Source organism: Mus musculus, chromosome 7 (assembly GCF_000001635.26).
Source record: "Mus musculus strain C57BL/6J chromosome 7, GRCm38.p6 C57BL/6J".
In the NCBI taxonomy this organism is placed as follows: Eukaryota; Metazoa; Chordata; class Mammalia; order Rodentia; family Muridae; genus Mus; species Mus musculus.
In genome coordinates this window covers 45,260,121-45,273,851 of record NC_000073.6, presented here as the reverse complement: position 1 = coordinate 45,273,851, position 13,731 = coordinate 45,260,121, and the positions used below count along the sequence as shown (strand labels likewise).

The following is a 13,731-nucleotide window of genomic DNA, read 5'->3' as shown; positions in this document are numbered from 1 at the left end:
GTCCATAGTGTTGGAAAGTAAAGTTCAAAAGTGAGCTTTAGTGGGCGGTACAATGACTCGGCCTATACCCGATGACCTGAGCCTTATTAATGGGGCTCACACGTTAGAAGGAGAGAAACCAATCCTGCAAGTTGTCCTCTGACCTCCACATGCGTGCTGTGATGTGTGCATGTGTGCCCCCCCCCCACACACACACACACTCATACCACTACACAAACACAAGATGAGTTTTAAGACTCTGTGGCCTGGGATGGGATTACTATTCTTAGCAGCAAGCACGATTCTCCCTTTCCTAGTTCGTTGAGGGCATTTTCGGGTCCTCTCGGCTGAGGAGCATGCTCTGGGCAAGGCCTGGGGGCTGACTGAGCATCTGGATTGGTGAGGCGCTGGGAACACGGGGCTAGATCTGTGGCTCTCAAAACCAAATGGCGGCACTGTGAAGGCCAACTGCCTGCGACATCTACAGAAATCGAGCCTCACGCAGTCTGGTGCTGCAGTGACTGATTTATTAGCCAGCAGCCCCACCCTTCCCCGTCACCGTGCAGGAGACTCTCAGACCAGGAGCAGGGCTGGCAGGACAACCTCGGTGCACTGAGCGAGGGTCTGGGGATGCACTGTATGACAATGGAAGATCCCAGCCAGGAATGTGCTGCAAAGCCAGCGGGCCCCACAGCTCTGCTGCCCTGAGCAATCCAGGCTGGTGATCGCTTTAAGCTGCTGTTCAGAGCTGCCTCTTTGGTCTGCTGTAAGAGATGCAAGATGTCTGGCCTAATGAGGGAAGTTGGGGGCTCTGCTGACAGGCTCATTAGGACTCTGTTTTGTAGTCTTGTAGAATATCCTTTGAGGCCTCCTTTGTAGACTGGAGCTGGCCACTGCCCAGTGGTAGCTTACTGGATGGTGTAGATCTGAAGGGAATCCCCAGGGTGAGGCAGTATACAAAGTATGCAGGGATGGGCATGAGGACAAAGACAGTCAGCCCAGCAATCAGGATCTTGGACCACTCTGGGAAAACACGAACCACCTCTTTGGACTGTGAAAGAGACAGAGAAACAGATTAACACAGCAAAGTTCCCAGAAGAGGTGTGGTGGGGAAGGGGGAAGGGAAGCTGGTGAGTTTTCTATGATCAGAGCCAGTGGCCAGGTCCCCCAGCTCACAGGGGACTGGAAGGAGCTTCAAGATGTGAGAAAGGACACTCACAGTGCTTGAGTCCCAGGCAAAGTAGACAAGGGGCCCCTTGACAAGGTATACGAAGACGGACGTTAACAGGCCTAGCACCACCATTGGGGAGATGTAGCACCACAGCCAGCCACAGCCAGAGAAAATGGGCCGGCCCAGCAGAGCCACCATGTCTGCAAGGAACCTGTTGAGGGACACAGAATGTGGCAGCCAGTCCGGCCTCCCCGCCTCAGAGGGGAGGGGAGGCAATGGCAGCTCAGGCCTGTTTTATGTCAGCCCTCCTGCTCTCGCCTTGATTAGTCTGTCCTCCAGCCCCCTGCTAACCAACACCACCCATGGGTCCCACACTCCTCTCAGCCATCCTGGGATGACATCTGTGATGTGGCAAAGACCCATCTGGGTGCTAGGTACCCAACACTGAGCCACATAAGCCAAGCAAACAGAACCCAGACAGCACTGGGCCTCAGGAACTCAGTCTTGGATTCTTTCAGCCATGTGGTCTCAGATTTTTACACACACACACTCCCAAAGCCCTTTGACTGAGAAGACCAGGTTTCTGGGTCCTCCTCTCCTCTCCATCGCTCTGTCCAGACTTGGCTTCAGAACGGCATCCTGGGCACTCCTGCCTGTCTGACATCTCCATCCTCCCCCTCAGTGCCTCTCTCCACTTACCTCCACTGTGGGCTTGGGACGCCCACTGGGCTGTCTGCGCATGCTCTTCTCCTACAGACCCTGTGCTTTGAGAGCAGCTCAATATGATGGGTTCATCCCAGAACCAAAAGTGTTTCCTGGCACCAGGGAGATGGCTTCAATATACACAAAAAAGCCAGGCACAGTGGTGTACACCTGCCTTCCCAGCACTGGGGACACAGTGGAGACACGAGGGTCTCTGAGGCTTGCTAGCCAGCCAGTCTGGCTGGAGAGCTCCAGGTTCAATGAGAGACCTCGAGTGCACATCACACAAACACTTACACAGCCACAATTGAGTCTCAAATGTCTGCTGATAACCATTGAGTTGGCTCAGCAGGGAAAGGCATTTGCTGCCAAGCCTGATAACTTTGAGTTCAATCTCTGGGACCAACATGATAGGGGGAAAGAACCAACTCCCACAAGCTGTCCTCAGATCTCCGCACATTCACTGTGTCACACACATGCCCATACACATACGCTCAGCCACACAAAGGGCACGAAAGAATATACGGGGCTCGAGAGATTTCTCAATGAAGAACACTGGCTGCTCTGGCTGAGGGCCCAGGTTTGATTCCCAGCACCCACATGGCAGCTCACAACTATCCATGACGCCAGTTCTAGGGAAGCTGATGCCCTCTTGTGGCCTCCATGAGCACCAGGCACACGTGTGGTGCACAGACATGCATGCAGGCAAAGCATTTATACACAAAAAATAATAATTTTTAAAATATTAGGTGAGGGGCTGGAGAGATGGCTCAGCGGTTAAGATCACTGACTGCTCTTCCAGAGGTCCTCAGTAATGGGATCCGACACCCTCTTCCGGTGTGTCTGAAGACAGCTACAGTGTACCTCCATATAAGGACTCTGGGGTCCTCAACACCTTCTGCCTTGGACCTACACCACTGTGTGTCCTATCATTTCTTCTCTTTGGAGACAGAATCCATGTAGGTCAGACTGTCCTAGACCTCACTGAGATCCCCCTTCCTCTGTCTCCGATGTGCAAGATGAAAGGCCTGCCACATTATGCCCACTCTATTAATTTTTGAGCTGCTGTGACAAAACACCTGACAGAAAGAAATGTAAGGGAGGCAAGGTTTACTAGGGCTCTTGATTTTGACGGGAATGTGATCGTCATGATGGGGAAGAAATGGCTGCAGAGATGGCTCCATCCATGGCAGCTGGAACATGGAGTGGACTCGGGAGCAGAGGAAGCCTGCTAGCGTCAGGGTCGAGTATCACCTCTCCAGCCAGACCCAGCCACCTAAAGGCTGCACAGCCTTCAAAAACGCCTTACTCGAGAGACACAAAATATCCAAAACACAGGCTTGTGGCTGACAGTTCAGATCTGAGCCACAAGAGAGGAGCCTCGGACTGGAGGCTGAGGCCGCTCCGTTCCACTCCAGTTCCCAGACCAGGCCATTGTGGGAGCACCATGTCTTTGTCACACTAGCGGAAGACACCGCCAGCTCCTGTTTTAAATCATACACAGCCTCCCAAGTCTCCTCCTTGGTTGTGCTTGATTTTCCTCCACAAAGCCACCAGAGGTGCCTTCTTTAAAAAAAAAATTTTTTTTTTTGATGGCACATGCCTTTAATCCTAGCACTGAGGCAGAGGCAGGTTGATCCCCATGTGAGGCCAGCCTGGTCTACATAGCAAGTTCCAGGACAGCCAGGGATATATTGTGAGATCCTGTCGAAGAAGAAGAAGAAGAAGGAGGAGGAGGAGGAGGAGGAGGAGGAGGAGGAGGAAGAAGAAGAAGAAGAAGAAGAAGAAGAAGAAGAAGAAGAAGAAGAAGAAGAAGAAGAAGAAGAAAGAAGGAGGAGGAGGAGGAGGAAGAAGAAGAAGAAAGAAGGAGAAAATTTAAATCTGACAGTGGTACTCCTTATTACAAACCACCCAGTGGATTTTTTGGTACACGCTACACACAAAGCTAGGTCATATCATGGTTTACAAGGCCCCACCTTCTGTCCTCAAAACTCCTAATCCTATTCCAGCTTCTCAGGATTCCTTGTTCCGCGACAGCTTCCAGCAGGATGTTTCCTCGGGGTCTCCGGTGCAGGCAAGCTTACAGATCTGCTCACACACACACACACACACACACACACACACAGGCACACAGGCACACACACACACACACACAGGCACACACACACACAGGCACACACACACACACACACACAGGCACACACACACACACACACACGCACACACACGCACACACACACACACACACACAGGCACAGCACTGACACATGAAGCATGGCTCCTCCCTGAAGGAGTCGGACCACACACACCTACACTGAACCAACGGAGCCTTTGATCTCTTCGTGCCTTGTGCTGGATGCACCTGTGCACTGATGTGGAAGCTGGAGCTGGGTGCCAGGCGGCTTCCTGACTTTCCTGAGACGAGGTCTCTCACTGAACTCCGAGCTGTACTCCCTGGCTATCAGGGCCCTGGGATCCTCTTGTTTGCACCTTCCATCGCCTCGGGTGTACACAGAAGCAGAAACACCCACTCATAAGCTCACACGCATGCATGCATGTGTCAGGCAGATGAAGGGGCTAAGGGGAGATCATAGGCCAGGACTGGTGTTGAGGCAGTCGGGGAGCAGGGGAGTATCCTCGGCTGTCTCCTGCAGAAGGGGAAGGCGTCCTGGTTGCAGAAACAGTGTCGTCATGGCCATCTATGTGCATTCCGAGGGGAGAGCTCAGACCTGCATGCTTCTACAGCAAGGACCTTAGCAGCTGAGCCTCTGCCTCTCCTCACTTGTCATTTATGGTTTCCGTGTCTGTCGGTGTTAATGCTATCTGTCTATACCACTAGCATGTGGGCTCCTGTACACAGGGTGCTACCTTTGGTTTACGCAGTGTCCCCGGTCACTAGCAGGTCATAAAGTGTATGAGACACCCCAAAGTCCAACAAATAAACATTTCTCAGAGCCCGTGTAGTTAAGGGCCCTCACTGCCATTCTAGTTTGCGATTAGAAACAACAGGAAAACCATCAACCCTCCCCACAGATCCATGCTCTAGGGACCTGGCCTGGCCCTTCACCTGTCGGCCCCGTAGGCCCAGGCGACAGCAAGGTTTTCGCATATGATGATGATGATGACGGGCACTGCTACCCAGCATTCACTCAGCAGTGAAAAGTAGTAGATGCCTGAAGGTTGGATGAAGATGAGGCCGCACAGGAACATCGCCATGGAAACGCACACTGGAGGAAGCATCGGGTCTGTGTCAGGATCCTAGAGGTCTGGCAGGTGATGGGGCTAAGGGGAGATCACAGGTCAGGGCTGGTGGCAATGCTGTGGGGGAGCTGGGCCGGAGGTGGAAATACCTATGAGCAACCTCGGCTGTCTCCTGCAGAAGGGGAAGGTGTCCTGGAGTGTCAAAACGTTGCCCAGCATGAACATGAGATTGGAACACAACCCCAGAGTCAGCAGCAACAGGAAGAAGAGGACAATCCAGAAGCCAGACCCAGGTAACAGTGAGATGACCTCAGTGAAGATCAGGAACAGGAAGCGAGGGTTGTCCTTAATCTGCGTGCACACAAGAGTAAAGCGCTCTCTCTACTGTCCTAGAAACCCCCTGAAGCCCCTGCAGTCCAAGAGGAGAGCAGACCTGGCAGGACCCCCTGCAGGCCACAGAAGGTGTTCTGTGAGTGGCACTTCCTGAGTGACCAGGGCTATGCATCACATTTCTTTCTGGAATGAAGGAAAGCTGAGCTCTCTGTGGGTGCAGAGCAAGCTCTCCAGTATCGCCTTTGCCCTGGGCCATCCCCCACTCACCTTCAGAAACTGCTTCTGGACGCTGCATTCAGGCACCACGCTGAGAACGGCGCTCCTCAAGGGTGGGGGAAGGCTGCTGAGCCAGGAATTGTAGTTGGAGGTCGGGTTGCCGCTCAGGTCCGGGGGCTGTGCGTCAGGCGGCAGGATCCCCTGGGCTACCAGCCTTAGAAGCGTCTCTTGGTTCCTGAGGATGAGGCGAGGCAGAATGGTCAGGTTTGGGCACTGGCCTTCCCTTGTTCATCTTATCCATGAGAGCCATCTGGAGCCCAGCATTAGTGACCTGGGCAAAGGGAAGCCCGCAGTGGACCCTCAAGCACGCCCATTCTCAGTACCGTCAAGAATGTGTGCCGATGGGGACCTGGGGTAGGGACTCTCTACGGGCTTCCTGGGGACTCTGGGGTCTTGGTTTTCATGAGGGGAAAGCTGACCTTTGAAGCCCCACACTACAGAGAGCTGGAACAGCTTCCCAGGACTTTGAGGTGTGTGACACTCCCAAGTTGTGCCATGTGAAAAGAACTGTTAACCTCAGTCCTGAGCAGAGCCTTGCTGAGAGCTTTGCAAGCCTTGTGAGCTCAACGATAGACTGACAATATCCTACAATGTAAAACAGGACTCTGTTTTGAGGACAAGCCACGTACACATTTGGACTAATATTCTCGTTGTGAATAAGTTAAACCGAAAGATATTTTTAATCTTCTTATGAAAATAAAACGGTTGGGCTGGAGAGATGGTTCAGCAGTTTAAGAGCACTGACCGCTCTTTCAGAGGTCCTGAGTTCAATTCCCAGCAACCACATGGTGCCTCACAACCATCTGTAATGGGATCCAATGACCGCTTCTGGTGTGTCTAAAGACAGCAGCAGCAAACAACAACAACAACAACAACAACAACAAAAGACAGCAACAGGGGCTGGAGAGATGGCTCAGTAGGTAAGAACACTGACTGCTCCTTTGAAGGTCCTGAGTTCAAATCCCAGCAACCACATGGTGGATCACAACCATCTGAAATGAGATCTGATGCCCTTTTATGGGGTATCTGGAGACAGCTACAGTGTACTTACATACAATAAATAAATAAATCTTTAAAAAAAAAAGACAGCAACGGTATACTCATATGCATAAAATAAATAAATAATTCTTTTAAAAAATGTTTAAAAAAGAATAAAACTGTTAACAAGGGGCTGGAGCAATTGTTCCGCAGCCAACACAAACATGTGCTGCTCTTCCAGAGGCCACAAGTTTGACTCCCAGCACCCATGTGAGCAGGCTCACAACTGCCTGTGGCTCCCGCTCCTGGGCATCAGAAGCCATTTTCTGGCTTCTCCATCCACTTACACGTAAATAAATGAATGTGAAAACATTAGTTAATTAAGAAATATAATAAATGGTGGTTTAGAAGCCAAAATCACTCTCCTTTTGTTTTTTGGGTTTTTTTTTGTTTTGTTTTGTTTTTTGGTTCGGGGGTTTTTGTTTTGTTTTTTGTTTTTTAAGATAGGGTGTCTCTTCCTGGTTGTCCTAGAGCTCACTATGTAGACCAGACTGGCCTCAAACTCACAGAGACCTGTCTCTGCCTCTCTGCCCCTCTGCCCCTCTGCCCCTCTGCTCCTGTCCCTACCCCTGCCCCTGCCCCTAGCCCTGTCTCTGCTGGGATTAAAAGGGTGTTGCCATGCCTGGCAGGGATTCCCATCTTAAATTCAGCAGTGAAGTGAGAAGTCCCCTTCAGCAGCACAGTGAAGCAGAAGCTTGCTGCCAGTTCTTCTGAGAAGCAGGGAATGGGCACGCGGGTGCTTAACAAACGAACAAAACAAGAGGAAATTTGAAGTTTTTAATGGGCTGTATACACAAGGTAGCCTCAGCTATAACTTGAAGCCCAAGTTTTGACTCTGATAATCCCCAAGACCAAGACTTTAGTTCCAAAAAGTCTCTTCCCAAATCTCCTGTCCAGAAGAACTCACCTCAATCCTGTTAAAGATCTTCATAGCTAAGCTAAGTCTACTGCTATAGGCCTATCATCTCGGGTCTTGAGGAGTCCGAGTCAGAAAGATCACAACTTCAAGGCCAAGGAAACTTGGTGAGACGCAACTATTCTTAAGGCTTAGGAAACAGTAGGGTGGGAAGATTTTGAGAGCCTAGCAGACCAGGATGACTTCTGTGTGACAGTGTCTTCTTGACAGGATAGAGATGTTACTCCCATGAATTCTCAACTATATGGCTGCCTGCACAAGACTTACAAAGACTGCACCAGTAGATATGTCAGCAGGAATGGAGGGAAGGTCACAGGCACACCCCTAGATGAAGAGCTACAGGTAGCCAATGGCTGTAGAACCAGTGTCTGATGTTTGTCTTGAGGGACATAGAGAGAGAAGCAGGGGAGAGAGTAAAATGATGCAAACACAGTTTACTCACAAAGGGTATTCTCAACTTAACATAAGTAAAGAAGCCCGGGGTGGGGGTGGGGTGCACACATTTAATCCCCATTCAGGAGGCAGAAGCAGGTGGATTTCAGAGTTCAAGGCCATCCTGGATGACAGAGCAGGTTCCAGGTAGCCAGGGCAACACAGAAAAACCTTGACTGGAAGAGAGAGAGAGATGGGGGGAAGAGAGAGAGAAGAAAGGAGGGAGGGGGGAAAGGAGGGAAGAAGGGGGAGGGAGAGGGAAAGAGAGAGAGAGGTGGTGGTGATAGGCTCCTTTAATTTCAGCACTTAGCAGGCAGAGGCAGGTGGAACTCTATGAGTCTGAGCACAGCCTGGTCTACATAGTGAGTTCCTGCCTACACAGTAAATCCCAGGACAACCAGGGCTACATGGCGAGACTCTATCTTAGAAAAACCAACCAACCAACAAATCAATCAATATTTCAAAAGAGGACTAGAGACATGGCTCAGTAGTTAAGATCACTGGGTGCTCTTCCAGAAGACCCAACTTCAGGTCCCAGGACCCACCTGGCAGCTCTCAACTCCCTATGCTTCAGTTCCAGACTCTGACACCCTCTCTGGCCCCTAGGGGCACCAGGCATGCAGAGTTCTACATGCAGGCAAAACACTCATGCGCATACAATAAAATAAAAGCAGCTTAAACACTAAAAATCAATATAGTCTTAAAGTTAAAGGGGCCAGAATGCACCTCAGTGTAAATAAAGTACTTGCATTTCACACACAAGGCCCTGGGCTAGCTCCAACCACTGCAGTGTGGGTGGCCAGAGGCAGAGGCAGGAGATTTTTTGAAAGTTTAAGGCAAGCCAGGTCTACATAGCAAGTCTTAGGCCAAGTAGAACCACTTGATTCAAAAAACGACATTTATTTTTATTATTTTTAAATCACGTGTGAGGGACATGAGTGTATATGAGTGCAGGTGTCCAGAGACTCCAGAGCGTGTCAGACCTCCTAGAGCTGGAGTGATAGGTACCTGTGAGAGGCCAGATGCAAGGGTTGGGAGCCCACCTTGGGTCTTCTGCACAAGCAGCAGCACCCGTGCTCTCAGCTGCTGGGTAACCTCTCTAGCACTCCCCGCCCCCCCCCAGCACCCCCCCCCATGGAAGAGAATATTAAAAACAAGAGCAAAGTTCAATGAAACAACCAATTAACAAGGTTAGCCAACAAAGGAGAAAACTAGTCCAAAGGTGATGGAAAGATAAAGACCACAGCGGCTGGAGAGATGGTTCCAGGGGTTCTGTTGCCCTCTCCTGGCCTCCAAAGGTATCAGGAACAGAAGTGGCACATAGACATCCATGCAGGCAAAACCATACACATTAAAAACCAACTGTGGCTAAAGTGGACCAGAGGGCAGAAAGCCCAGTACAAACATTGCAATGAGAAGATGCAGAGTGGCTGGAGAGATGGCCTACAGGTGGGAGCACCTGCTCTGTAGGCAGGAGGACCTCAAGTCCCAACCCCCAGCACCCAGGAATACTGCTTAGCCACACAGGCCTGTAATCCCAGCCCCAGGGGGCAGACAGCTAGGTCCCTAGAACTTGCTAGACAGCCAGTCTCACCAAAATGGAGAGCTTCTAGTTTGAAGAGAGAGCCTGTCCCAGGGCAATAATGTAGAGTGATGTGGAGCCAGTTGGCACTCTCTTCTGGCCTCTGCTGGCATGCACACTCTCAGGAAGAAAGAACATCTTCTGGGGGGGATAGTTCTTCATGTGGGCGCTGTTTACCATCACAGAGCTTTACACTGAACATTTGGCTTTATGTGTCTTTTATATGTATGTAATATCTCATAAAGGGGGGGGGGTAAACACACACACACACACACACACACACACACACACACACGCACGCACGCCCTGCAGTGGTGGCACACATCTTTGACCCCAGCACTCGGGAGGTAGAGGCAGGCAGATCTCTGAGTTCAAGGCCAGCCTGGTCTACAAAACGATTTCCAGGACAGCCAGGGCTACATAGAGAGATCCTGTCTGCATCACTAGCCAGCTCAGTGGGTAAAGGACTTGCCACACAAGCCTTGCGATGTTCCCTGGAGCCCTGAAGGTGACAGGGGAGAACTGACACCACAAAGTTGTCCTCTGTGCTCCATCCTCAGCCATGACATCCCGGCCCCCACACCAAGCACACACTACAACGATAATCAAAGAGCTAAACCCATAACACAAATATTCTATTGTATGCTTCTCAGACTTGCAAAATGAAGAGGTCCAGCCACGGCTTGTAAAGTGCTGTGCAAAACAAAGAGGTGGAAACCTTATACTTCCTGCTGGGAGGGTAATTTTGATCAAACCCCTGGAGCACTCGAACACTGAGCAGACCCTGCCCAGCAACACCTTCTAAGGCTTAGTCTGCCCTGCCCTGGGTGGCTATCGCTGATGTGTTTGTGTGACTAGATCCCCAGTGACTGCACTAAACATTCCTGACACTGCTGCGTATGATGGCACACACCTGAACACCTAGCAGATGGCAGGCTTAGACGGGAAGACAGATGGGAGCCAAGCTAGCTGGGGCTACAAAGAGAAGAGTGCCCTGAGGCAAATCAAAACTTATATTCCCTAAACAGCTCAAAGTTAAATTTAGTCACAGCAGGGATGCCGTTTGGGGCTGCGCTGTCCTGGGTGATTTCAGTCTACAGGAAGGCATGGTAGGAACACCTAAGTGCAACAGTATATCACACAGAAAGTGGGGCAGCTGCAGACTGCAGTATCTGACAGGCCTCTGGAACCAGTCTCTGGTGTATGAGGGACAACAGCATCTGCCATGCAGAACTGGGTGCATATATGCACTCAGATTATCATGTGGCTAACTTCTATAAGCCTGAACTGAAATCATCCCTTGTGAACTGAGGGAGAGGCATAGAACTCAGGGGCCTAACCAAACTCAGGAGGCACCAGAAGCTCAGAAAGTTACAAGACACACAAGGCCCCTTCCCCATCCACACAGCTACACGTGCTGTGGCGAGAGGCTTCCTACAACTGCCAGCAAGTGGTTCAAGGAGTTCCTGGAGGCAGCTTCCATAACCTGTCACCCGTGTGTGGTGGGCACACAGTCACAGTGCTGCCTTTAAGTCAGCCATTTTCTCAGGTAATCTCTCACCCTGCTCCTGTGAGTAACCCTGCTAAGTCACTGGTTCACCAGCTGGCCTGAAGTGACACCCTCTTTGGCCTGTTGTCACTTCCCTGTCACCCAGGAAGAGTCACACAACACCAGCTTCTAGGAGAAAATGACAGTCATTTGTGGAGACTGCGATTCCTATGGAGAAAGCCAACTCATGCTCGCCTCCCTGGCTCTCTCAGCTCACACTCAGTTATCAGACGCTTGTGAAAAGCTGGCTTAAGGCCCAGTTCTTCATTCCTTCTCCCCTTGAGACCGGGGGGAAAAAAAAAAGCAGTGAAATCGAGAAACAGTGAGGATCCAGTCCACGCTTCTGTGGTGGGGTGAGGGCACTTTACAAGCAGCAACAAACTGTCATGACCGCAGAAAAGCAGGAGCAAACCCTGGTGCTCTCTCACACAGGAGGATGTTTATAGATAATCATAGTATACTGGATATTTAAAAATAACAAGGAGGCCAGAGACATGCATCAGCCACTAAGAGCAGTTGCCGTTCTTCTAGAGGACCCAAATTTAGCTCCCAGCACACACATAGTAGCATCAAACCATTGGTGACTCCTTCCAGGGGATCTGACACCCTCTCTTGACCTCTGCAAGCACCAGGCACAAACATGGTGTACATACATCTATGCAGGCAAAGCACCCATAAATCTTTAGAAAGCAAAAGTAACTATAAGAGCTGAGAATGATGGCGCACAGCTATAAGCCAAGCTTTGAGGAGTCAGGAGGTAAGGATCAGAAGTTCAAGGACATAGGGCATTCCAAGCCTGCATAGTGAGACCCTGTCTCAAAAGGCAGAGCCACTTTAGGGAACTTTGATTTCACCACAAAGAAATAATGATGTCTGAGGTGAAGGTGTGATCAGTGACTTAACCAGCATGTAAAGTACACATTTATCACTGTGTATCCCGAGAGCACATGGGATTAGAAGGTGTCAATAAGGCCAAAACAAGATGCAGAGCTGATGAGCAGCCCCATCTAGGAGACAGACTCCTCAGGTCTCTGGCCCTTTAGAGTCTAGGTTTGCCAGAGGGGCAGAGACTGCTGTGTTTTGGAACACACAGCTAAGGGACTGGACAAGAAACGGACCTCCCCGCTGGCTCTATGTGTGCTGGCCTCGGATTCTGTTCTCTGTGCCGGGGTGACCTTTGCCTCCCTACCACTCTTGGCCTCGGTTAGCACGTCAGTTCTGAGGTGCGGCCTGACGACCTCTGGAGCTTTCTAATGTTAGGAAGGGGCTCTGCTCTCAGATAAGAAGGAACAGGGCTTGTAGCCTCCCTGCGGGTAAGGTGTGTGAATGGGTTGTGACCTGCCAGGGACTGGCCTTACTTCTTACAGCAGTGATGTGTAGTTGTAGTGGCCCAGAAGCCCAGGATGGAGAGGAGGAAGGGTGTGGTCATCAGTAAGGTGATTATCTTGAACAGAGCCATTAAGAAGGCATCGGCCATACAGTTGTTGAAGTCGGGTACGTGTGAGGCTAAGGAGACAATGGGGCCAAAGCCCAGGCCGATATCAAACAAGACCTGGATACCTGCATGGCACCAAATAGTTAAGTCAGAGATGCTCGCCACCTAAAAAGGAGAAGACAGGTACAATAGGGACATCAGGACCTGGGAGAGAACAACTATGAGAGGGAAGGGAAAGGAGGAGGTACGGGAGACAACAGCAGGCAGCCGTGCTGGTCCCAGAGCTCAGGGAACCCAGGAAGAACCTCACCTTGAGGATCAGCAGGTGCTTAAGCCCGTATTCTGCGCCGTCCATCGACAGAGTCCGGATGAGGAAGCAGACGATGATGGAATAGGGAACCAGTAGCAAGACAAACAGGACCTACAAGGGGAGGGCAGCACATCAGCTGCTTGTCAAGCGACTCAGCTTTGTAGAGCTAAGGGGGCTGGACGAGGACTCGGAAAAAAAGCTTTTGGGGATAACTGGCCAGGAAGGAGAAAACAAGGTCGTAGCACTTGAGAATGCCAAGGGCCAAGTGCAGCTCACCTTCCCAATGGACTTGATCCCATTGACCAAGAAAGCACAAATGAGACAGAAGGACAGAAAGAGAGACATGCCCAGGCTGAAGGACGGTTGCCCTCCATCCTCAATTCTGTCTGAGGCTTTCAAGGTCTTCCGGTACCAAAAGTACGTGTAGGATGTTGCCTGTTCACATTCAGGATCTGGGGGAACATGGCTTTGGACAGGCCTGCTAGATAAGGCAAGCCCCAACCCCCTGCCTCCCTCCTCTCCTGTCTTTCTCTTCGTGCCCCTCCCTCCTCTCTCCTCCTCTTCCCAAGTCCCTTCATTCTCCCACGTCTCCTTCCTCACCAAAGTTACTGGAATTCCTTTGTAAGGGACACTGGTCCCATGGGACAACAAAGTAGAATATGTGGCTCATGTAGAAGAGGATCCAAGAATTGAACACGTTCAGGTAGGTGTTGGTGATGAAGCACACCTGCAGGCCAGTGGAGACATGACTGGGGAGGAAGACCAGGGACAGGGAGAGAGAAGGGACTGACAAAGTTTGGAGGGGCT

General features: G+C 50.8%; 1 protein-coding gene across 1 annotated transcript in view; it reads right to left on the bottom strand.

Annotated features, from left to right (window-relative positions):
- Positions 1–486: 486 nt before the first annotated feature.
- Slc6a16 (solute carrier family 6, member 16) overlaps positions 487–13,731 on the bottom strand; it is a 32,613-nt gene continuing 19,368 nt past the window's right edge. The window contains exons 5-13 of the mRNA NM_001324535.1: positions 13,525–13,651; positions 13,201–13,376; positions 12,925–13,035; positions 12,538–12,779; positions 5,654–5,837; positions 5,203–5,404; positions 4,920–5,079; positions 1,199–1,361; positions 487–1,030 (exon numbers count right to left, since the gene is read on the bottom strand). Of these exons, the coding sequence (NP_001311464.1) occupies positions 806–1,030; positions 1,199–1,361; positions 4,920–5,079; positions 5,203–5,404; positions 5,654–5,837; positions 12,538–12,779; positions 12,925–13,035; positions 13,201–13,376; positions 13,525–13,651 (1,590 nt within the window). The 3' untranslated portion in view covers positions 487–805. The remainder of the gene's footprint in view (positions 1,031–1,198; positions 1,362–4,919; positions 5,080–5,202; positions 5,405–5,653; positions 5,838–12,537; positions 12,780–12,924; positions 13,036–13,200; positions 13,377–13,524; positions 13,652–13,731) is intronic.